The following is a 26509-nucleotide window of genomic DNA, read 5'->3' as shown; positions in this document are numbered from 1 at the left end:
TCCGATTACGCCTTCCGGAAGGACTCTGTGAATGATGGCGAGTCACGTGATCCCATCTGCAGCTGTATCTGAACTCTGTAAGACACGCACGGCGAGTGGCAGAGAGAACACGGCTTCGTAGTACCATTCCATATTCTTCCTAATCCTTTCGTTCATTTTTCTCTTGCTGTAATGAATGGCAGCTCTCTTTACATGATCAATGTAACACAGCGTCTCTGACGGATTACCATAAAGTTTGAATTTTTTTGAGGGGGCTTATCAGTCATCTGACTGGTTTGATGCGACCCGGCACGAATTCCTCTCCCGTGCCAACCTCGTCATTTCAGGGCAGCACTTGCAACTTACATCGTCAATTACTTGCTGGGTGTATTCTAACCTCCGTCTTCCCCAACAGTTTTTACCCTCTGCAGCTCCCTCTTGTATCGTGGATAGTATTGTCTGCTGTCTTAACGTGGAACGTTTATGAAACTGAACGAAAATGTCAATTTTCAATTTATTTTTTATTTATTAGTAGAACTCGTGGGGTCGGCCAGAGTGGCCTAGCGGTTAAAGGCGCTACAGTCTGGAACCGCACGACCGCTGCGGTCGCAGGTTCGAATCCTGCCTCGGGCATGGATGTGTGTGATGTCCTTAGGTTAGTTAGGTTTAAGTAGTTCTGAGTTCTAGGGGACGTATGACCACAGCAGTTGAGTCCCATAGTGCTCAGAGCCATTTGAACCAGAACTCGTGGGCAATAAGTTCACGAAGCTTCAGTGATGAAGTAGCATGCGAGGTGCTTCAAAAATAATTAAATATATGACGCAACCTTTCTGTCACGCCTACTTTTCAAAGCAACACTTCAATATTAGCTCGATGAACAAAGATTCCGTGGATTACTTTCAAGCAATCTCTCCCGGGATACTTCTAGAAGGCTGTGGTATATACCCTTTGGTTTTATACATTATCTGTGACTCCGTTCCGTACCTCCGTGCTTCTGACTCACACCGAAACGATGCCCAAAGCCACATTTTCATCTGCCACAGATGCAACTTATGATGCAGTTCTCGTATTTAGTGATGAAAACGCATGCACGATGAAGATATTAGGGAGAATGAGCCGTAAGCTAAGAAATTTCATTCAAGAAATCTTGAAAAAGAAGATTTACAGCATCTTTCTGCAACTGAAAAGTCAGTTGAAGACCTGGTAAAGGAATGAGGGCAGGAAACAAGAAACCAGAAGATAAGCCTAGAAAGGAAAGAGGACCCTGAGTACAAATCTGGAGCATCCTGAGTGAGGTGAATAAGAGAAAACGTTAGCTTGATTTTTAAATTTCGTTTCCTGAAAATTACGTGTGTTAAAGTTCATGCACCCCCAGAATCTATGACGGCTAGAATTACGAGACTTTGTACACTTATTTCAATAAACCCCATAAATCTTGTCGCAAGAGTAAATTTTGAAATTCTCAGTGCAGAGTGACGTATGTACCAAAGTGCTTGGAATGTTGCATAAATTTTATATAATACTTACAGAATTATAATACAAAAATATTGAAATTCTCCTGTTCGATATATTAAAAAACCCTCATGCGAGAAGTTTACTATACGCAAAGAGATCAAACAGAGAAAATTTTGTAGAGATGTCTCGAATAGTTGCCGAGAAAAATGTATATACTATTTTTTTGAAAGAAAAATTTTTAAATTCAATGAAAAAGTTAAATGTATATACTCCAAAATAGTTAACAGTAAAAGTGTTATTTTCATGTAAGGCATGGTACAAAACTTCATTGCCGTATCTTCAAAATTGTTGATTTGGTGTATCTTTAAAATAGTATGCTCCCTCCTCAATACATGTCCTATTCCCCAGTCCTTTTTTCTTATCAATGTTTCCCATGCGCTCCTTTCATCGCTGGTTATGTGCAGAATATTCTCACATCTTATCAGTCAGCGTAATTTCAACATCCTTATACGAGGCATGCTCAGAAAGTAAGCGTACTAAATTTTCATATTCTTTTTAAAAAAAAGTGTATTTGAAAAAATATTACGGGATGTTGTTGATACACTCGTTGACTATTTTTCCACATAATCGCCGTCATGTTCAATGGATGTGGCGAGACGTGCAGCAAACTTCTTTATGCACTCCTCAAAGAACCGTCTCTACAGTTACTTCCGTCCTTCCACGACCTCTTTCTGCACCTGCTCGTCGATTGAAAATCTAACTTCATTTACGTGTGCTTTCACGGAAGTGAAAAGATGACATCTGAACTCGCCAAGTCAGGAGAATACGGGGAGTTTCTTTGCGTCTCATATAAGACAGATGTGGAAACATCGCAGAAATTCCATACACTGTCAGTCGGAGGTCTCCACGGTTTCCTCGATTTTTTCACCAAATCATCAGACAAAAAGGAAGGTCTTCCACGCCTCTGTTCGTCTCGAACATTTCTCTGCCTCCACTAAACTCCCTACAACACTTAAACACGCTCTACCAGTTCGTAACACTTTTGTTATAAACTGTTTTGATTCGCAAAAAAAAAAAAAAAAAAAATAATAATAATAATAATAATAATAATTTGGTTGGTGTTATACCTTCCGCGAGTAGGAAGCGGATGACAGCATCTGGCTCGCAATGGGCGGGCTTGCTTACCGACGTCTTTCACGAAACTGGACGCTACAACGTGAGTTCACGTACTGCCGTGTTCCTGCGATGCTTGCACTGGTAAGGGATTTCCCCCTTCCCCCCCCCCCCCTCCCCCATTTGTACCACTCAGTGTTGACAACCTTAAAAAAACCAAAAAGCCACAGTGTGTTATGATCACAGCACACTTACTTTCTGAACATGCTTCGTATATCACCGCCCATCTCTGTAGACGAGCGGACAGTGCAGGTGCCTGCCATGCAGAAGACCCGGATTCGATTTCCATTACAGCCAAGGATTTTTCCTTGGTGGGTGGAATGGAACGGACCCCGCTCAGCATCGTGGTGCGAATTGAGGAGCTACTTGCTGCCAGCGCAGTCGCGGCTCCGCGTCTGCTAACCCGTCAACGCTGGGCAGAGCGGTGTGCTGACGACAGATCACTGCATCCAAGTAACGTCATTCCTTGATGGGTGGCACGGCGGTCGGTCGGTCCCGACTGTCCTGTTTGAGGTCAGAACAGCGGTACTTCTGTAGCACATCTCAGAAACTACGATCCTCCAGTTTTCCCGTAACCCATGACTCACTTCCATACAACTCTGCTGCAGATCTATATGCTCAGAAATCCCTTCTTGAAATTAAGGGAGATGTTTGATACTAGTAGACTTATTTAGCTCTGGCTTGTCCTTGTTTGCCTGTGCTAGTCAACTTTTTACATCCTCCTCCTTTTGCACATGATGTGCTTCTAAGGTAGCAGAGTTCCAGCAGTTCGTCGATTTCGTGGTCCGAAATTTTATCATTATTGTCATTTCTAGCTCTGCTCATCACTTTCGTCTTTCTTTGCTTTATTCTCAGCCCATACTACGCGCTCAGTACACTGTTTATTTCGTTCAGTACGTCCTATAATTGTCTCTCGCTTCCAGTGAGGACACCTCGTCATCAGCGAACCTTATCGTTGATATTCCTTATCCTGACTTTTAATCACACTGCTGAACCTATCTTATATATCAGTCGTTCCTTCTTGGATGAACCGATTGAACAGTTAGGTACAAAGGCTGCATCCGCGTCTTACACACTTATTGAGCACTTACTTCTTCGTCTTCCATTGTTACTGTTCCTCTTGTTTCTTATGCATATTGTGTATTACCCGTCTTTTCGTATAGCTTACGCTACAGGGTGTCCAAAAAGACATTCCCTGATTACATAAATTGATAACTCAGGCTAGAAGCAAGATTCAAATATGAAACTTGTGTCGACTTGTTTACAACTATCAAAGATTTTTTTCTGTTTTAGGTTCGCAGTACGTAATTAGTGGATGAGGTGCGGTGCCCAAGAAGCCATGTTAACCAATCAGGAGAAGGCACAGTGTGTCCTGTGGTACCTTGAGACACGATCACCAACCACAGTGCAGAGACACTTCCAGACAACATTTGGAAGGAATCCACCTGATGTCAAGAGCAATAAAGCCTGGTATGAGAAGTTCAAGAACACAGGATCGGTTGCTGACCTTCCGAGGCCTGGTCGACCAAGAACCTCAGCAGGCAGGGTGGAAGCTGTAAGGCAGTCTTTTCTGCGAAGTCCGAAGAAATCGGTGCGCAGGGCCTCGCGTGAATTACAGATGCCAAAAAGCTCTCTCCATGACATTTTACACAAACGTTTATTGTTTCGAGCATACAAAGTGCAAATCGTTCAGGCCTTGTTGCCCGATGACAGTACACGTCGATATGACTTTGCGGTCGAAATGCTATCACGTATTGACGACGATGATGGTTATCTCAGACGAATTGCCTTTTCCGACGAAGCGACCTTTTTTGTCAGTGGAGTAGTGCGCATTTGGGGTTCACAACCCCCTGGTGAGGTCATGGTGTTATGTCCAAAGGTGAATGTTTGGTGCGCGCTATTGCACGATCGAATTATCGGGCCATTCTTCTTCGCTGAGGTTACCATCACATCTGCAGTGTATCTGGACATGTTACCACTGTATGCTGTTCCTCAGCTGCTTCAGTATCAACCCGGTGTCTTGTTTCAGCAAGACGGTGCACCGCCTTATTGTGGTTTGGACGTACGTGCCTATCTCGATATGACCTTTCCTGGGCGATGGATTGGTCGTGTTGGACCAACGGTTTGGCCTGTACGCTCTCCTGACATAGCCCCATTAGACTTCTTTTTATGGGGTTATGTCAAGGACTAGGTTTACCGAACACGTGTACCAGATCTTGAAACCCTGCGGCAACGGATAACCACAGTCGCTGAATCGATCCCTCCAGTGATGTTGGCTGAGGTGTGGACAGAAATAGAATATCGCCTAGATGTGCTGCGTGCTACCAAGGGAGTTCATGTGGAAGTTTACTGATGTGTGAAAAACAGTTTGATAGTTTTTAAACTATTAGACATCAGTTTCATATTTGTATCTTACTTCTAACCTGAGTTATCAATTTATGTAATCAGGGAAAGACTTTTCGGACACCCTGTATTTTTCCGTAAAGTTGGAACATTTTGCGGCATTTTAAGGTTTAATATAACCTAGAAAAAGTATTTTATGTCCATTTGCACTTACAGGGGTTGGACAAAAATAAGAAATCCCTGTCAGAAATACCTTCTTGAACATAAATGCAGATGCCAGCCACAGTAGCGCCGTTGTATTTGACCAAAACGGCACCTGTGCAATGAACTCAACATGTAGCAAGTCTCAGTGGCAGAACAGTGTTCTGTGTAGTTGTGCGTCGGAGCTGAGTGAATTCGAACGTGGGCAGGTTGTTGACGTTCATTCGGTGGATGCTTCCGCAACCAAGGGAGCCCAAGTGTATGGTGTTTCAAGAGGCATCACATCGAAGATTTACACCGTATACAGGGGAAGCGGATAAACGTTATCCGCTCAGTCACAATGCGGACGAAAGTAGTTGTCGAATGATGTTGACAGACGGTCACTGAAGAGGATTCTGATGACAAATGGGAGGACGACAGCTGAAAAAGTCACTGCAGAACTGTGTGTCGATCTCACAAAGCCTGTCAGCACCAAAACAATTCGATGTGAGCTTCAGAAGCGGGGAACTGGAGGTCGAGCTGAAATTCCAAAATCACCCATCAGTGGTGCAAATGCCGTCAACCGCAGGGTGCTGAAGTCATAAGAACCTGGCCTATGTGCCAATGGACGAAAGTCATTTTGTTGGACAAGTTTTTCTGCACACTGTTTCCAGTAGCTGTTTGCTACTCGAGAGTGAAATGTGGTGGGGGTTCGGCGAAGATTTCGACAGCCATGTCGTGGTGTTCCATGGGTCGGTATCCACATCTAGATCTACATCAACATACATGCTCCGCAATCCACCATGCTGTGCGTGGCGGAGGGTACCTCGTACCACAACTAGCATCTTCTCTCTCTGTTCCACTCCCAAAAAGAACGAGGGAAAAATGACTGCTTATATGCCTCTGAGCGAGCCCTAATCTCTCTTATCTCTGTGGTCTTTCCGCGAAATATAAGTTGGCGGCAGTAAAACTACTGCAGTCAGCCTCAAATGCTGGTTCTCTAAATTTCCTCAGTAGCTGTTCACGAAAAGAACGCCTCCTTTCCTCCAGAGACTCCCACCCGAGTTCCTGAAGCATTTCCGTGACACTCGCGTGATGATCAAACCTACCAGTAACAAATCTAGCAGCCCGCCTCTGAATTGCTTCTATGTCCTCCCTCAATCCGACCTGACAGGGATCCCAACGCTCGAGCAGTACTCAAGAATAGGTCATATTAGTGTTTTATAAGCGGTCTCCTTTACAGATGAACCACATCTTCCCAAAATTCTACCGAAGACGACTATCCGCCTTCCCCACACCTGTCATTACATGCTTGTCCCACTTCATATCGTTCTGCAATGTTACGCCCAAATATTTAATCGACGTGACTGTGTCAAGCGCTACACTACTAATGGAGTATTCAAACATTATGGGATTCTTTTTCCTATTCATCTACATTAATTTACATTTACCTATATTTAGAGTTAGCTGCCATTCTTTACACCAATCGTAAATCCTGTCCAAGTCATCTTGTATCCTCCTACAGTCACTCAACGACGACACCTTCCCGTACACCACAGCATCATCAACAAACAGCCGCACATTGCTATCCATCCTATCCGAAAGATCATTCCCTGGGGCACTCCAGATGATACCCTCACCTCCGATGATCACTCACCATCGAGGTCAACGTACTGGGTTCTATTACTTAAGAAGTCTTCGAGCCACTCACATATTTGGGAACCAATCCCATATGCTCGTACCTTAGTTAGGAGTCTGCAGTGGGGTACCGCGTCAAACGCTTTCTGGAAGTCAAGGAATATGGCATCCGTCTGATACCCTTCATCCATGGTTTGCAAGATATCATGTGAAAAAAGGGCGAGTTGCGTTTCGCATCATGGTTTTCTGAACTTTCAGGAAGAATGGTGTAAGATTACCTTGAAAACCATACAGGACGTGTATTTATCCATCAGGAGACGACTGGTAGCTGTTTTGAATGCCAACTGTTTCCCGCGTGGTAATGTGTTGAGTTTTTGGTTTCTTCATACTCCTGTCCACTCCCTGTACATACCTGCGGTCCTGTTACACACAGAGATCCACGCGACACAGGACCGTAGCACGCCGCCAGAGGGGCCAAAACAGAATGGATGAGTCTATCGATTAAGTGGGATGTCGTGCAGTAATTTGTTTTCGGCAGCAGCGGAACTTTTGCAGCTGGGCCAGGCAAACACTATTTCCGTGGTTAACAGCGTAATACTGGCATGTCTACATCTACACACATGCTTTGCAATTCTACGTGAAATGCGTGGCAAAGGGTACTTAGCTTGGAACCACATGTTGGAATTCGTCTCCGTCCGAGTTCATACGGACTGAGTGAAGAATGGACTACATTTGCGTGCTGCAATTTGTCTTACATTGTCGGTCGTCATGATCGCTACGGGAGAGATCTGAAGGGGTTGTAGTATATTCTTAGAGTCATCATTTAAGGCTGGTTCTTGAAACTTTGTAAGTAGGCTTTTTCGTGACAGTTAACGTCTGTCTTAAAGAGCCTGCCAGTTCAGTTTCTTCAGCATCTCTATGGATTAAACAGACCTGTGACCATTCGTGCTTCCGTTCTCTGTATACGTTCAGCATCCCCTGTCAATCCTATTTGGATAGTTCCCACACACGTGAGCAGTACTCTGAGATATAATGCACAACTGATTTGTAAGAAGTTTTTTGTAGACACTGACTACACTTCCTTGGTATTCTACCAATGAAACCAAGTCTGCCAACTGCTTTTCCTATGTCTGAGCCTTTGTCATCGTTCCATTTCATAACGCTACAGACATTGTTGCACGTAGGTGTTTGTACGCGCGTCTGTTGATTTCAGTTGTGACTGGCTGATGATGTACTCATTGGATATAACTTTTTTCGTTTTGTAAAGTGTTGAATTTTACATCCCTGAACATTCCAAAACAATTGCCAGTCTTTAGCATCACTGTGTAATCTTTTCAAGATCTGACGAAATATTTGTGAAGCTTTGTTTTCAGACAGTACTTTGTTGTAGATAACTGCATCATCTGCGAAGAGTCTATCATCTGCTTGTCATTCAGTGACGCTTAAATGCCAGGACACTGAACATATTTTTTATCAATTACTTTTGAATGCATTACGGGAACAGCAGTAATCAATGTCTTGTAAATAATTACTATTAAAAACAGTCTTGATCACGATTTATTTAACAAGGTGACCGGTTTCGACCACTACTGTGGTCATCTTCAGACCATTGAGTAGGAACCCCTTTCTGTTGGAGAATCACAACAGAAAGGGGTTCCTACTCAATGGTCTGAAGATGACCACAGTAGTGGTCGAAACCGGTCACCTTGTTAAATAAATCGTGATCAAGACTGTTTTTAATAGTAAATATTTTTTTATAGGTTTACGAGTCTTCTTATTGTACTGTAGCTATGATTGTGTCAGGGCGTAAGTCCGATATATTTTTGATGGCACACGTCACAACACGTGTATACTGCCCTTCTTAAGCATGTTTTTAATCACGATGCACCACATTAGTCTGGTAAGATTGAATAAGTAAGCTACTAAGCAGCTATTGTTGATATTATCATACAAAAATGACCTCTGTCGAGATTTTCGAACTGCTGGGTATCAGTATTTTAAAGTTAATAGGTGAGCAATATATTGTTTCTCCAAGACGTTGTCAGTGATTTAAGACAAGGGAGCTGTGTTTACGATTTTGCAGGAAATATATGCTACTTTCTGGCAGCTCGAAGACACTGATAAACTGAGCTGTTCCACATCTTACTTCATTCTCAATCCACTGCTTGTTGTCGTCGTCTGAGATGAAGCGCCACTGTATTAGTAAGACATGAAGACAGGGAATTGGTGCAGATTTTAGCGTGTCTCATTAATGCTCAGACACAAACAGACAGTGAGCGATGTGTAACAGGCTAGTTTCTACAAACTCTCCAATCAACAAGTTCTTTCTCACCTAACACATATCAGGCTTCAATCTAAAACACTCATCTCTACTGTCTTGATCTAATCCTTGCAATTGAGAAGAGCGCTTTATAGTGATCTTGAAACTGTATCCGAGACGAGGCCTGAAAATTAGACTGGCCAGCCATATCGCCAACTGGTGTGGAACTGCCAAAGGAAATCTGAAATCATCTCAACCCCGTGCAAAATTCAAAGCATCCGTTTCTGGATGGATAGAATTAAACTGAACATAAACCAGTATATATGGAGCAAATAATAGGCTGTACAGTAACACATTACCCAGTAGGAGAAATCAAATGTAACTGCAACAATTTGATAAAGATCTCTATAAAAGCTGTTGGAAGGTTATGTTTCCTGGATGTAGAGCACTGGTGGGACCGTAACATTAATTACCCCTCTAAAACTGCACTCGCCACAATTTCATCGTAGTTTGTTAATATTTATTTTAGGTCTTATTGTCCTACGTGTGTCGCATCACGTGTCACAACCAATGAACATTGCAGAGGTAGGGCGGCTTGCGTGCCTCAGTGATACCTGTAGCTGTACCATAGGAACAACCACATTACAGGAAGGGATACCGTAGGGAACAGGCTGATGTATAGTTGCTGAAGAGCAGCAACACACTGGATAATCGACAGATCTGGCCTTGTAACACTGGGCAACATGGTCTTGCTATGTTGGTACTGTGATTGGCTGAAAGCATGGGTAAACCATAGCTGTTGTATTTCTTGAGTACATACAAGTCTACTGTGTGGTCCAATGGTGGCGGCATCCGCATGGGTAAAAAATTAGGGAGGTGAAATAGTCCCCAAGCGGATCTCTGGTCAGGGACTACCCGGTAACACGTCCCTGGGGAAAACAAATCTGTTACAGATATAAACGTTTTACGTCTCAGTTATAAAGAATTTTATTAATATATGACAGGCTTCAATGCCTTGCGTACCACTATGAGGTATAACATGTTTGGAAATGAACGACACGTCAATGTGTACTGCAGTCTCATTACCAGCAGCCTGCTATATTTGACGTTAGTGCATAAGACTTTGAAACGGGTCGTTTCTAAAGAAAAATAATTTGTGATCGAGACAAAAACACATATTTTTCACCAACACTATTACGATCGCTACATCCCTGTGACGATGTCACCGTTTCAAGCCCGAATCTTGTGTTCTGTAGGTCGAAAATCTTGACTACAGTAAGCAGATTCAAATGGGTATATGTTCCAGTGGTTCTGCAGAGATGGAGAGGCTTGAACAGACTGAGTTGCGTGGAGAGCTGCATCAAACCAGTCTTCAGACTAAAGACCACCAAAACAACAACAACAACAACACGTGTTATAATCTTATCCAAATGTTAATATGCAGTAAAGGGAACCAGAGAGGTATTTGGGAAGAGAACGTAAGTTCACAGAGAAGAAAAAAAGCTTTCCACATTGCCACTGAAATTGTAATTAAATTGGTGATGGAAAAGGACTTGGAAGAGCCATTGAAGAGAATGGATTGTCTTGAAGACAGATTATAAGATAAACATCAACAAAAGTAAAAGAAAGAAAATGGACTGTAGTCGAATTCAATCAGACGATGCTGAAGAAATTAATTTACGAAATGAGCCACTAAAAGTGAGGTTTGCTATTTGAGCAGAAAAATAGCCGATGATGGTCGAATTAGTGAAGGTAAAAATGCAATGTCAAGGAAAGCATTTCTGAAAAAGAGAACTTCGTTAACATCAAATACAAATTTAGTGTCAGGAAGTATTTTCTGAAAATATTTTTCCTGAATGTAGCCACGTATGTAAGTGCAAAGAGGATGATAGTCAGTTTAGACAAGAAGAGAATGAATAGTTTTGAGATGGTGTGCTACAAAAGAATGCTGAGGATTTGTTGCATGGCTTGAGTAATAAGCGTGGAGAATTAATTAATTTTATCACGCAATTTGACTTTAAAAAAAAGATCGGCCTACAGGACCCACTGGAGGTGTCAAAGAATTGCAGTTCGGTAATGGAGGTGTGTGTGTGTGTGTGTGTGTGTGTGTGTGTGTGTGTCTGTGTGTGAGGGGTAATAATTCTAGTCAAGTCTCGAGTACAGTAAACATGTTCAAATGGATGTAGGTTGCTAGTGTTATGCAGAGATGAAGAGGCACGCATAAGATAAAGTGGCGTGGAGAGTTGCATCAAACCTGTTCTTGCACTGAAGCCAACACAGAAACAACAACAATAATAGCTGAGACGCGGGAAGCAAAGCTGCTATAGTTTCGGCGGGTACTTACTGGCACTCGTTCATGATCTCTTCCTGGCTGCGAACTTGCACTGGGGCTAGCTTTTCGACGCTCTCGTCGTAGTTGCAAAAGCAGCGAGTGATCTTCTCGTCGAACGTGTTGACGAGGTCCTCCAGTGACCCGGAGAACATCTCGTTGAAAGTGTCACTGGACACGCTGGCTGGGTCCGCCGTGATGGTGGTGGTCGTCGTCTGTTGTTGCTGCTGCAGCTCCTGGAACTGCTTGTTGGCCGCGTCGTTGTCCAGCTGTTCTCCAGGAGGGGTGGTGGTCCCGCCACCCTCGCCATTGGTGGCCGGGTTGAAGTTGTCGTCCGGCGCAGGATCGGCCCCCGGCCTCGTGTTGTCCGACAGGGCCGTCGTGCCAGTGGTTTGGGGCCACTCTTCGCTCTCCTCGAACTGTGCCAGCGGAGCTTCGAACTTGAGCTCGGCCATTTTGCCCGCCATATCGCGCATGGCTGGATCACGGCTTCCCGCTACGGGCAGCGGAGGCCTTCTGCGCGCGCCCCTCCGTCGTGTGTCCGCCGCCTCGCGCACACCTGTGTTGTTTACTGTCTGGACGGGCCCGCCTTCCGCCAAGCCGCGCCCGCTCTGCCGATCCGCGCGCGTCCAAGTCCCAGGGGCGACTGAGCAGCCGGCCCCAGAGAGCGCCGGGCTCGTTTCGCTAGTTCCTCCGCGCGCCACCAGACTAGCGCCACCGTCGCGGCCTATTGATCCAGTTGCAGAAGTGCGAATTTCGCTTCTCTCTCTCTCTCACTTTGCTGCGTTGTTTGTGTTCTGTGTATGTGTATAAGTACATGTGTCTCGCACACATTCGCTGTTATTTAGATGGACAAGCTGCTGACAGTTCCATAGCGCTATCGCAAACAAGAATGTTTTTCGTTTCCCGCTGTGAGAGCCAAACTCGTAAGGGGGGACGTATGAGAAAATACGCGGATACGTGTACACTAGTGGAGCTTTTATTATCTGACAGATAATTCAACTAAATTTTTCACATGTTATCATTATATTATTGACTATAATCTGGATGTTTCTTCAATTTTTTTTTTTTTCAAATACTTTCCTCAAAGTTGCTGGATGCCTTCAGAGTACCTACTGCCGCATCAGAAACGTTTTCTCAAAGGCTAATTTACTTTTCACTTTCAAAACGTGATCGGCAATTAGATAAACAAATCTGTGAACCGGCTTGTTAATACTAATCTTACAAATTGCGCAAGAATTTTTTTTGTTTTATTTATTTATTTATTTATTTGCTTGACAGTAATCAACTTTGAAAAAAATTGTCCCTCATGAAGTTAGCCGCGGTGGCCGAGCGGTTCTAGGCGCTCCAGTCCGGAACCACGCTACTGCTACGGTCGCAGGTTCGAATCCTGCCTCGGGCATGGATGTGTGTCATGTCCTTAGGTTTAAGTATTTCTAAGTCTGGGGACTGATGACCTGAGATGTTGAGTCCCATAGTGCTTAGAGCCATTTGAACCTCATGAAGTTATGTTTTAGAATACACAAAGTTTGTAGCAGATTTCACCTATTTATCTGCGGTGGTTCAACAGAAAATGTTCCTTATACACTGAAAAATAAAAGTTGCGAAACATGCAGAAAAAAAACATTTTATTAGCATTTATGCTAGAAAAAAGTTTCATAATGTTGGCCATAACCATAAATTTGGCCTTTTTGGTCTTCATGTAGCTCTTTTCTTCTAGTCTGATCCTTCTAGCATGCCCTTTTGGCAAAATCCTTCATTGGCTAGCAGCACTAGCAATAGGCACATCTTCAGTCTTCTTCATTTCTGTGAAGCAACCTGCACCAAATCCTAGTCTCATAAGAGTTGTGGTTCTTGCCGTGTTACCGTCGCTGAATACCAGAGAAGCATCACATGAGGAAGTTTTAACAATAGTAGACGAGCAAAATGTTGTCTTTGGACGTCTCTTCTAGATGAGGATATTAAAGCTTTCGTTTGGGTTTTGTGTTCCTCTACGTGTGCATTTCTTTTACAAATTGTAATTAATCGCATCGAAAATGGACTCACAGCCGTCTATACTCTACAGATGTCTTCTGTGATGGCAGGAAGTAATAAAATATCGTACTGCTCTGTCCAACAGCAGCGTAGAAAAGTGTGCGTGGCACTGCGTATTGATTGAAACAAGATGGCTTTTCCATTAATTGTAGCACGAATCAAACTCTTAACACAGGAGACAATATTTATAACATGCTACAGAAGTATCTGGTGTAAAAAAAGTTTCAAGGATTTGACCAATTTTACGTACATCCCACTCACGCGACCTACACACGTTCTTCAATATCTTGAAGCGACTCTCGCACCATCAATGATGTTATCAACATCGTCAGCTGGCAACGCAGTTTCGCAAGGTTAAGATGTCCAACATTCCAAAAGAAAGCGCGTGTTGCAATTATAATACCTATAGTTAGAATATACCTATAGTTATGCCTTCAATATTCAGGTGGCAGAGTACTGTTCCCCAATATGGTTAAATAGTGCTCACATCAAGAAGGTGGATGCAGTCTTGAACCAAACGATGAGGATTATCTCTGGAACGATCAGGTCAACTCCTGTCCAATGGCTGCCTGTATTTAGCCATATCCCGCCGCCACATTTGCGCAGAGAATACGCACTTGTCATGGAGTGTCGAAAAATCCAAAATAGCCCAGATCTTCCTATCCACACCCTGAGTAATGGAATTGAGCAAAATAGATTGAAATCCAGACACTCCCCTCTCGCAAGTGCCAAAGATCTGGTAAAGAACGCTTTTATTCTTGAGGACCGCTGGAGAGAAGAATGGGAGGAAAAGACACCGCCTCAGGTTAACACCTTATTGGGAACATCTAACAGACCTCGGGGCTTTGACTTGCCCCGCAAAATCTGGTCTACCCTTAACAGGATGAGGACGAGCCACGGCCGTTGTGCGGACTCCTTGTACAAATGGAGCATAGTGCCATCACCACAGTGCGACTGCGTCGCCGACAGGCAGACAATTCACCATATCGTGGTAGAATGCCCTCTGAGGGCCTACCCTGGGCCAACAAGGGACTTCATGGATGCGACTAACAGTGCAATCGATTATATTTCTAACCTAGATGTTTGTTTGTGATATTGTAACTGTTTTGTGTGTTATGTACTTTTAGATTTTTCATACGTGATTTGTACTTGCCATACGCTAAATAAATAAATAAACCTATAGTTAGAACAAACAAAAAAGGACGAAAATCGCCGAAAAAATGGAACTGCTTGTCTCATGTCGATTTACTGACTGAAATCAGAACCATGGACCTGAAGGATTTCATGATCTATTATCGGATGACTGCTGCGATGTAAAGACAAATTATTAATGTTGGTACGACGTCGGAGGAGTCGGGACAGACCGAGGAGAAGGTACCTGGATTCGGTTAAGAATGATTTTGAAGTAATAGGTTAACATCAGAAGAGGCGCCAATGTTAGCACTGAATAGGGGATCATGGAGGAACTGTATAAGGGGGGCTATGCTCCAGACTGAACGCTGAAATGCATAATCAGTCTTAAATGATGATGTTGATGGTACGACGTAAAATAGATAAGCAAATACGTCAATGACGGAGGCAACCACAATTAACGAGAGATTAGGAGTAACTTCTCGACTTCTGGCGACTGGTAAGTTATTTGAATATTTGAAGTTTAGTACTGTAATATCAGCAAACACAATTAGGAAAATTGTTGTGGAAACTTCTGAAGCAATTGCACGTGCGCTGAAAGGATATATTCGGTTAACTAACGTAAACATTTGTATGCATTGTGGTGAGATTGACATCCATGCCACAGACGTCCTACTAGGCATTACGTCTATATATGTAGATTATGGCGTACTTCTGAAAGTAGAAGCGTTTTTCCACGCTGCAGTACAATCAAACAAGAAAATGGGGCCGAGAATAGCTAAAAAAAGGAGCTACTAGTTGAATGGTAATTTACTGACTGAAATCGGAACTATAGACCCGAAAGATTCCATAATCTGTTTTCGGACAAGTCCCGTATCATAAATGTTGATACGACACGAAATAGAGAAGCGAAATACGGTAATGAGAGAGGTAATCGCAGTTGACGAGACATTAGAAATAACTTTTCAAATTAATGAAGGAAGTAAAGCCATACCAAATCTCCAGTTGCCACACTAAAGAACACAATGACTACCCAACACAGGCCTATGAGACTTATGTGAGTAATCAGTAAGTCTTCATAAACAACACATTATTTATTTTTGTGCGTATATTCCTTTGCAGACTGATTCCAGAGTGAGTCTTTTCTTCTGTGGCACACGATAACGTCAGCCATAATTTCTTTGTTAATTTTAAAAAGCACAACAACTATTGAAAGGAACAAAGGCGAACTATAAGCATGAACAGTGCCTACTAACGCCAACTGTCTGGTCACGAAGCTCCGTCAAACAACCGAATGGCAGACTGCGTCAAACCGCCGGTACTCGCTCAGTAAGTATTCACAGCACTGAAAATATTTTGGGGGCCTTTGATACTGCTCGTCAGTATTTCTGGTACTCACAATACGTAAATACGCCCTGTCGGTCGCTCAATGTGTTAATGGTCTCACAATACTATTGAACGTGCGAGGGCTGCTCTAGTTCCGCGAAATATCTAATGTGCCGCTACACTCTACGGATTACTTTACTTTTGCTGCTAACTATGAGTACGTGAGGGTCACGTGTCAACCAGTGTTCTGGTTACTATTTGGACAAGTTACCCAGTATGACGCTGTTGTATACATATTTTATGTTTTACTTTCGACTTCAGGTACAGTTTACATGGCAAATCTGTGCTTATAGTTTCTGACTGTAGCGAAAATAACTGTGTGGACGTTTCAGTGTATAGAAATCTTTTATGACACAGGACAGGCTTCTTGTTTCAATTGCTGTCGCAAATAGCGTGGCTGTGCATAACAGATTTTACGTGACTATTTACAATAAGAATGTTATGGACGATGCAACGGTGTAGCGAACTGCTAGTTGCATGTGCTATGCTACATGTGATCAGAAGATCGCAGTTAAGCTACGAAACTGGTCATCGCTATGTAAAAACAAAAACAAAACAAAAAGTAATGTTGAATGCAATTGAGACAATATACAGAAATTTTTTGAAAATAACTCATGACTCATGGTTACACTCAAAGTATACCTTTTTTCATTACTAAAATGAGAATGGATGTGCACATTTTTTAAGTTCACGATCTAAAATTCTATCTTTCTACGATTGCATTTGACATGTTTCCAACAGAATCACCAATAAGCTAGAAAATGAAGTAACAAAATACATAGAAAAGATATTTTTGTTCTTATACCAGTAATGTTTATTGATACTGAATGTCAAAAGGCTGAAGCAGGAAATAATCAGAAGTGAGAATACTGTTGGTTATAAACAAAAATTTCTAGTCGTAAAAAGTCTTTGACTAACCTTCCTCAAAAGTGATAACGCAGAGAACACGTTGTATAATGCATTGTAATGCGTTATGCGAAACCAAACTATGCTCCAGGAAGCGCTGCGTTTAGCTATTGTTGGCTGGTATCGAAAGCTGTTGCTTAACTAGTATGATGCGGGTCAAAATGATCAACTTTTTTAAATCGTGGAAACAGCATTACATTCCTGATAAACATAAAGAAACACATATATCTGACCCTTTGACAAGTATTCAAAACACGTGAATGATTACCAAACCATATAGCAGATTATGCAGTATGACAAGTACAAAAATTAGTTGTGTTGACTAAGCTTTGAAAAATAGTCGTTATGAGATCCTTGTAAATTTTGCAAGACTGGCGGATAATCAGTAAAACATGTAGGAGGTATAATGTATGACAAATATTTATACTGGTTATTCTTCTGTCATAAGATTACTGTACGTAATGAAGTAAAGCGGAAAGGTTATTTTGTATCGATTCTCATTCATTTTGTGAGACTCGCACTTTGCAAACCCGGTCAGTACACATTCCACATATGGGTGATTTGCAGGTACTGCAGGATTGTTCTGTCTCTCTGTTCAGCTTAGCACAAATGCGCTTAAGAGTCACTGAGCACTAAAATATATCACGACCAGTTCCATTAGAGGAAAAGAGAGTTCAGATTTTCGTGTCCTGATATGAATGCACCAGCATGACACAACAGACCTAAAAAGGCTTTCATTTCTATTATGTCTGCTTCACGGACTATATTACTGCGGTTGTCTGAATATTTGGCCTTGGCAAGATAATTTTTTTTTCATTTGTGTGTTTTATTAGTTCATTCACCACTGTCAGAGAAAGGACTAAAATTCAATTTCATTTGTGTCATTGTCAACAGTCCTTGCAACAGCCTTGAAGACTGGAAATTCCCTAACTCAATTATGTGCTGATGTTCTCACATTGCACGCAGGAGGCTGTGATGACCATCTCATATTATTTCCTATGCCAAAGAAATAAGAACTGTTACTAGTATCTGGCTCTTCATCTTCAATAGGTGACAATTCAGAGCCTGACTTATATTCTCTTCCTTGATGCGATGGTTCGTCAGCTTCACTGTCTTCAGTGTTTCATTCAGGCTCAGACATCTTTTATTTTAAACCCTACCTTTTTTTCCACTGCAATTGAACATCAGGTAATAAAAGAAAGCAGTCACATGCTTCATCAACGATTATTACGTAACTTGTATGACCGATCGGGTATGATCCCACCTTTTTTCGACAATGGAATTCTGGTTGTTGGTTTGTGAAGCTGACATATTTTGAAAGATACTATAACCACGAGATTTAGATCATAAAACATAAAGAATTTTTAAAGACGAACAGTACAGGTGACGATTTGATCCTCCCCTACACCATTTAAGTGATAGATGATTTAGGGCTGTTGATAAAGTATCCAAAAAGTATCCATATATCGATGTTTCTTTTATATTTTCTTCACATCTTGTTATTCCATTAACCCCCTCCCCACCTCCACCCTCCAGTGCAATCTTTGTTCTCCTTTGTGCCATGTATACTTCCTTCACACAGTCAAAGAGGAGGACTGGACGTGATGAAGACTCAAAAACCAGTAAGACTCCAAACAGTGAAAGTAAAATGATGTTCTATTACAATTTCAAAAGAACAATTTCAAATATTGATCGAAAATTGCAGGAAAAAATAATATAAAATAAAAATATCGGCACTCAATATAGCCATTTCGATACATGTATATATTATTTTTTGCAATTTTCGGTAAATATTTGATATTGTTCTTTTGAAATTGTAATAGAACTTGGTTTTACTTTCACTGTGTGAAGGAGTCTTACTGGTTTTTGAGTCTTCATCACGTCCAGTCTTTCTGTCTGACTGTGTGAAGGAAGTATACATGGCACAAAGAAGAACTCTGATTACACTGGGGGGGTGGGGGGTGAATGGAATAACAAGACGTGAAGAAATATCACACCAGTTATATCAAAAAACAATTTTTAATGCAATTTGTGTGCTAATTCTTCACATTAGTATTCTTCAGAAACAGTTGCTGAAACTGATGAACAAAAATCTAAATGACCAAGATTGCTCTTTGTCGTGGGTAAAGAGTACCAATAGAAACTGTGACGTTTAAGTTCACTACACAATTTTGACACTACGACTGCTAATTAACTGGAGTTTGCAGAAATTAAAAAAACAGGGAAATCAACACGAAGTGTTCCGGACAAATCCGATATAAGACGAACCTCTTATTGTGCCACTTTCATGTTGTTACCATTGTTAGCAAAGTGGCAATCGCCAAGCACGAACGTGCATCGTTTTCCTTTCAGCTCTTGCTCTAAGGATGATAAGCAAGCTGCTAGGTTGTTGATGTAAACAATGTCTAATAATAAATCAATACTTAAATATACACCTCTAAAACTGGCACTATATTTACAATGAGCAATCGGTATTTCTTTGGCCGATAATTCGATGTTTTTCCCGCCGATAAATAGATAATTTTTTCCGATGTATCGAATGCCCGTAATGATATTCTTTATAGCTATCGATATATCAGTTTCCCTACAGTTTTGAAAATACCAACAGTCCTAGTCCCAATATAGTTCGGAAACGCCTCCTAGCCAACTTGATAAAGCAGTAAACGAAGTAGACAGAATCCACGGGAGCGGCTTTTTCCCGTCTGCTTTTGATCCTGGGAGTAAAAACGTACTCAGTGTTAAGAAAAGCAGAGCGACTTTCAAACGACTGGAGCCAGTGCTCCGTAATAGAATGGCTGGTGTTACACTTTCTAAAGAGAAGATGGTAGTTGCTATAGTATTATTTCACTGTGATGAAACACATAATGCTAAAACTGGCTAAATGAGAGATTCTGCGCAATCACGGAAACTACTCCTAGAAGTGTACAAGAATTCTGTGATGAATAAGAACTCTGTACTCCACATTCTGGGGCGGGAGGGGAGGGGACAGAAGTGTCCCCTCTAGCCCCCCCCCCTCCTTCTTCAACCGCCCGTGAACTTCTAAATCTACATCAATACTCTGCAAGCGACCTGACGGAGTGTGGCGGAGGATACTTATGGTAGCACTCACTGATCCCCCTTCCTCTGTTCCACTCGCGAACGTGGGAAGAACGATTGTAGGGAAGCCTGTGTATTAGCCCTAACTTCTCGAATTTTCTGGCTCACAGAGTTGCAAACCAAAAAGTCCAATACCAATATACGAGTATAGTCGCTGCTGAAGTCACAATATTTCACGCCGGACTAGCAGCGCTAAACGTACAGCAGAGTGTAATCACTGATGAAAATTGCTAAAAAGTGAGAGAATTATGTAATCAATAGAAAGCGTCCCCCCCCCCCTCTTTGCGTTCCGTTAAGTGTAGTCCTCTCTTCGTGATCCCTAAGGGAGTGATACACAGGGAGTTGTAGTATATTTCTACATCCCTCACTTAAAGTTGGTTGTATAAACTTCTAAGTATCTTTTCACGGTACACTTTGCGTCCACCCTACTACGCGCTTACCAGTCCAGTTTCTTCAGCATCTCCGCGGCACTCCGCCATGGGTCAAACAAACCAGTAACCATTGTTGCTTGCCCTCTGTGTGAGCGTTCAGTACCCTCTGTCAGTCCTAGTGGTATGGGTCGCGCGTACATGAGCAGTACTCTAAGATAGGCGTCACCTGTGTTTTTGTAAGCAGTCTCGTTTGCATACTGACGACATTTTCCCTAGTGCTCTGACAATGAAACGAGGTCTGCCAACTGGCTTACCTGCGGCTGAGTACATCGCACCCCCGGTAAAAAAAGCGACGAAAGTAAAAAAAGCCAGTTTTTAGTATCTGTCATTAAAAATACGTCTGGGCTGTCCCGACGTGCACAACAAACGTCACATCTCTATCTCGCAATTTGTCCAGTTCAGGGCAGTCATGTCAGTTTTGTTGTGGGCTATTTAACGATTCGCCATGGCAAGAACTGTATCATTTCACTGTTGTTACTGGCGGAAACGTACGGTTCATTCAAAAAGAGAGGCATATTCTGAGTTGTGACACTTTCATACATACAGGGTGATCAAAAAGTAAGTATAAATTTGAAACCTTAATAAACCACGGAATAATGTAGATAGAGAGGTAAAAATTGACACACATGCTTGGAATGACATGGGGTTTTATTAGAATAAAAAAAAACAAAGTTCACAAAATGTCCGACACATGGCGCTCGACAGCAAAATTGATACCGTGACGGGTGAGAGGTATGCCGATATGTTACAGAATCGCATCATCCCCAGCCTGGCTGATAAACACCTGCTGGAACGTACGATGTTTATGCAGGATGGCGCTCCACCCCATATTGCCAGACGCGTGAAAGATCTCTTCCGCGCGTCGTTTGGTGATGATCGTGTACTCAGCCGTCACTTTCGTCATGCTTGGCCTCCAAGGTCCCCAGTCCTCAGTTCGTGCGATTATTGGCTTTGGGGTTACCTGAAGTCGCAAGTGTACCGTTATCGACCGACATCTCTAGGGATGCTGAAAGACAACATCCGACGCCAATGCCTCACCATAACTCCGGACATGCTTTACAGTGCTGTTCACAACATTATTCCTCGACTACAGCTATTGTTGAGGAATGATGGTGGACATATTGAGCATTTCCTGTAAAGAACATCATCTTTGCTTTGTCTTAGTTTGTTATGCTAATTATTACTATTCTGATCAGATGAAGCGCCATCTGTCAGACAATTTTTGAACGTTTGTATTTTTTTGGTTCTAATAAAACCCCATGTCATTCCAAGCATGTGTGTCAATTTGTACCTCTCTATCTACATTATTCCGTGATTTATTCAGTTTTCAAATTTATACTGACTTTTTGATCACCCGGTATATAAGGTAACTTGAATGTTATTTTTATTTCGTTACTAGGTGCTATATCATGGACTGCTTGGTTCTGAAGCCATTGGCGTTTATGAAACCGACAGTCAGGTTTTCTTCTAGTGCTTTTGCACGTTGCTTGTGAGCTTAACTTGGTTTTAGGGTTGTGGTGGCTTTGCTTTTTCTGTCTGGGCTTTTTCGGTATGAGGCCCCTGTGCTGTTTTAACGTTATGGGCAGTTGTTTCTTCTTTGGTGGATGGTTGACTGATGTGTATTTTTGCAGCAGACGTTTGTTTTTCGCTTGTTTCTTGCGACGTATCTTTGGCACCTTCTTTGGATGTTCTGCGTTTGGTGGTTGGGTTTCCGTGCTGGGGAGTTTGTCCTGCGATAGATTTTTGCGGCGCAGTTGCTGGTGGTAACACCGCTTCCCGTCAGATCACCGAAGCTAAGCGCTGTCGGGCTGGGCTACCACTTGGATGGGTCACCATCCGGTCTGCCGAGCGCTGTTGGCAGGTGGGTAGCACTCAGTCCTTGTGAGGCAACCTGAGCAGCTACTTGACTGAGAAGTAGCGGCTCTGGTCTCGTAAACCGAAAAACGGCCGGGAGAGCGGTGTGCTGACCACGTGCCCCTCCATATCCGCATCCACTGACGCCTGTGGTGTGAGGATGACACGGCGGCCGGTCGGTCCGTTGGGCCTTCATGGCCTGTTCGGACGGAGTTTACTTTTTCGTTGCTGCTTCCACTTGTTGGGTGTTGGTGCTACGGGGCTCCGTTTTAGTTTCGCTGTGCAGATGGTGACACCGGCTCTAATTTCTTCCCAAAGTAGGTTCTGGACACTTCCTTCACTGCTTCTACCACTTTTGCTCTCCTGTCCGGCAGGCTTTTTATCACGGCGGTAATGATCGCCCGGATGGAATCGTCTGTCTCGACGAACTGTTCGTCCGGTGTTTCCTCCGGGTCGGCGACTGCAGCTTTGTCAGTGCACTTGACCGCCTCAGTGATTTCCATTACGGCGAGTGCCTGCGGCCTGTTCGTGCATTTGGGCTCCATTAGATGGTGACTGCCTTCGCAATCTGCGTAACTGTCGAGATTTTGGAGATGCCGTTCTACTGTGTGCCGCTTTCCACTTGACTGGCGGACGAGGTGGGGGGTGAACTAGGGGTGGTGAGAGTAGCGCCGTTCGCAGACCATTTCGGTCCTGTCGCCTGAGGCTGGCTGTGGTTGGCGCGCCTTCAGCGAATTGCCGCTGTCGCTGGATTCCATGCCGCGCTCAGCTGGTATCTTTCGTCACTGTTACAGGATTCTTGTAAATCCGAATTTCGATGGACTCTTCCATGAAGATGTCCCAATAACCGACACCTCGGCAGAGAACTTTGACGCTCTCGAAGTCAAACGTGTGTTCTTGACGTTGTCTTCCGCTATCGCATTTTTCTCCGTCTGTCCCAGCCGCACATGCCTGGTATGTCACTCGCAGCGTATACAGGGTGAAAAGTATTTAAACCGACAAACTGTGGGAGGTTGCAGGGGACATCAAAACAAATATTTTTTCCTGATGTCATTTTTTCCTATGAGGAGTATTTAAACCGGTAGAGGAAGATTTCTCTGGCGGCAAAATTAATTAAACCCACAAACACTTTTCCATTTCTTTATAACAAAGAGACAACACATTAACACAACCCAATTTCAGTTACAGTAGATTTTCAAAAATTCCTCCATCGACACGATAACAAAGGTTACACTGTCGGATCATGTTCTGACACGGGCAAAAACCTCAGCAGTATCCTGAATTGTTCCTGCTGCTGCTACTATCCGGGAAACCAGATCCTCTTCTGGTGCAACAGGAGTTGCGTAAACAAGGTTGCGCATCTCTCCCCACACAAAAAAGTCCAGAGGGGACATATCTGGGGATCGAGCAGGCCATGGTACAGGACCACCTCTGCCAATCCACGTTTCTGGGAACCGTCGGCCCAGGAATCGACGCACACGACGACTGAAATGTGCCGGCCACCGTCATTCTGGAACCACACGCGTTGTCTTGTAGGGGGCGGGACGTCTTCCAGCAATTCTGGCAATGCTCTGGTGAGAAAATTGTAATAGTGCCTGTCATTTAATGGCCTAGGTAGCAGATACGGTCCAATTAAACAGTCCCCAACAACACCGACCCACACATTAACGAAGAACCGCACTCGATGAGCGCTAGTAATTGTAGCATGCGGGTTATCCTCACTCCAAACATGCGAATTGTGCATGTTGAAGACTCCATCACACCTGAACGTTGCTTCATCGGTAAACAACTCAGAGGATGGAAATGTAGGATGCATTTCACGCTGTTACACTGTAAGTGAAATGGACGTAACAATTGCTCTCGAAGGACTGTTCTTACATTCGTCTGATTCGTCCCCATGTTAAGTGCAATTGCACGAGTGCTGATTGAAGGATCCGCTCCAAATGCTGCAAGACAGCTTCCTCATATTGCAGCGTTCTTACCGTGCGACGGCGACCCTGTCCAGGTAATGTGCTAAATGACCCGGTCACGCAGACGTTGTTACACAGCAGCAAAGGTCGTATGATGCGGGATACGGCGATTAGGATATTGTTGTTGATAAACCCGCTGTGCAGCTCGTCCGTTGTGGTGCGCTACGTAGTACGAACAAACCATATCAGTGTTCTGACTCCAGGTGTATCGCTCCACTAGTAGACAGAGACAATGCACTGCTACACTGGTGGACAGCAGTTGCCTACAACTGAAGAGCGTAATACGCCCTCTAACAAGAGCGTAATACGGCCCCCACCGGTTTAAATAATCCTCATAGGAAAAAATGACATTAGGGAAAAATATTTGTTTTGATGTCCCCTACAACCTCCCAGACTTTGTCGGTTTAAATACTTCTCACCCTGTAGAAATACGTCGCTGCGTTTGTTCAATGTACTGTTGACCACATTTACAGTGGCTTGCGGAGTATGGATGTAGATGTAGATGTAGATGTAGATGTACAGAATATGCTGTACATTCCTGGTGCTTCGAGTTTAAGTGGGTCTTTCGCAGAGCCAAGCCACTCTTTCGTCTTCACCGGTGGTCGAAAATCGGATTTTATGTTCTTTTTTTCCAGAAGCCTCCTAATTGTGGCTGACAGTGGTGACAAATATACAAGACAAGGGAGTTTCTTGTCCTCTTCTCCCTCTTCCCGATTTTCTGTGACCTGTCTCGTCTTGAACGCCCTCCTAATCTTCGCTTCGCTGTACCAATTTTTGCAAAATACCTCCTTCAGGTGCTGCAGTTCGCCTGGGACGCTTCCTTCGTTACAGATGACGTGCGCCATATATTCGGAACGTTTATTAGAGTAATGTGTAAAAATTTCAGAGAATTTTGGTAGCAACATTTTCCCTTTATACGTTACCCATGTACGAGGGTCGTTCAATAAGTAATTTCCACATTTTTGAAGAAGGCATTAATATAGATAGACAACCGTCTTTGTCGGTGCTTCACATTTGATGTTTGTTCCGTGCGACGGTAGATGGCAGAGCCGTAGTACAGCGTCAAAATGGCGTCCACATACGACTCACGTTACAAGCAGCGTGCTGTTATTGAATTCTTGGGTGCAGAAAAAAACCCGTGGTGAACATCCATAGCCGTATGTGTGCAGTGTATGGCGATGCTGCAGTTGATAAGTAGTGCAGTTGGCCGATGAGTAAAGAAAGTTACAGCCTCAGGAAATGCAGAAACATGATCAGCCACGCTCGGGACGTCCTGTCGCAGCCACTGTCCAGACATCCTGAATCGTGCGGATGCCATTATTCGTGCCGGCCGACGCATCAAAACTCGACAATTGGCTCTACAGTTGTCGGTCGGCATTGGAAGCGCGTCTGCAATGATCGAGACTCTCGGATATTCAAAGAGGTGCTCACGATGAGTTCCACGAATGCTCGCAGCGGACCACAACATTCAGAGAAAGGCCATTCCATCTGAATTGTTGGAGCGAGGAACACACTTTGAAGATGACGAGACTGTCAGTCATGGAGTGAAAACATGGCCAAGCCTACAGGACAACAGCTTTCACCAGCAGGAATATATGTTCTCCCACAACGTTTGCGTACGGCCATAGAACGTGATGGAGACTACATAGAAAAATAGGACATGGACAAGGCATGTTGATGTTACGGAACGACCCTCTTATTATGTATATTAAAAGATATATCGCCTCTCTCCGTTCGAATGCACTTTATATCATCGTTTAAAATTTGAAGTAAATTGGTAAGTAACTTATCGAGATTATGGTAACAACGTTTCCACTTTATACAGGGGGATTCAAAAGTAATTGTCCATCTTCGTGGTGGAATGCATGCATCAAAATACAGGGTGTTTCAAAAATGACCGGTATATTTGAAACGGCAATAAAAACTAAACGAGCAGCGATAGAAATACACCGTTTGTTGCAATATGCTTGGGACAACAGTACATTTTCAGGCGGACAAACTTTCGAAATTACAGTAGTTACAATTTTCAACAACAGATGGCGCTGCAAGTGATGTGAAAGATATAGAAGACAACGCAGTCTGTGGGTGCGCCATTCTGTACGTCGTCTTTCTGCTGTAAGCGTGTGCTGTTCACAACGTGCAAGTGTGCTGTAGACAACATGGTTTATTCCTTAGAACAGAGGATTTTTCTGGTGTTGGAATTCCACCGCCTAGAACACAGTGTTGTTGCAACAAGACGAAGTTTTCAACGGAGGTTTAATGTAACCAAAGGACCGAAAAGCGATACAATAAAGGATCTGTTTGAAAAATTTCAACGGACTGGGAACGTGACGGATGAACGTGC

At 43.2% G+C, this 26509-nt stretch overlaps 1 protein-coding gene across 1 annotated transcript in view; it reads right to left on the bottom strand.

Moving 5' to 3' along the window:
• The window catches only part of LOC126106691 (fasciculation and elongation protein zeta-2), a 439064-nt gene extending 427065 nt beyond the window's left edge, over positions 1–11999 (bottom strand). The window contains exon 1 of the mRNA XM_049913068.1: positions 11373–11999. Within this exon, the coding sequence (XP_049769025.1) occupies positions 11373–11833 (461 nt within the window). The 5' untranslated portion in view covers positions 11834–11999. The remainder of the gene's footprint in view (positions 1–11372) is intronic.
• Positions 12000–26509: the final 14510 nt, after the last annotated feature.

This window comes from Schistocerca cancellata, chromosome 10, assembly GCF_023864275.1.
Source record: "Schistocerca cancellata isolate TAMUIC-IGC-003103 chromosome 10, iqSchCanc2.1, whole genome shotgun sequence".
Lineage (NCBI taxonomy): Eukaryota > Metazoa > Arthropoda > Insecta > Orthoptera > Acrididae > Schistocerca > Schistocerca cancellata.
The sequence above is the reverse complement of the archived record's forward strand: the minus strand, read 5'-3'. Positions and strand labels throughout refer to the sequence as shown.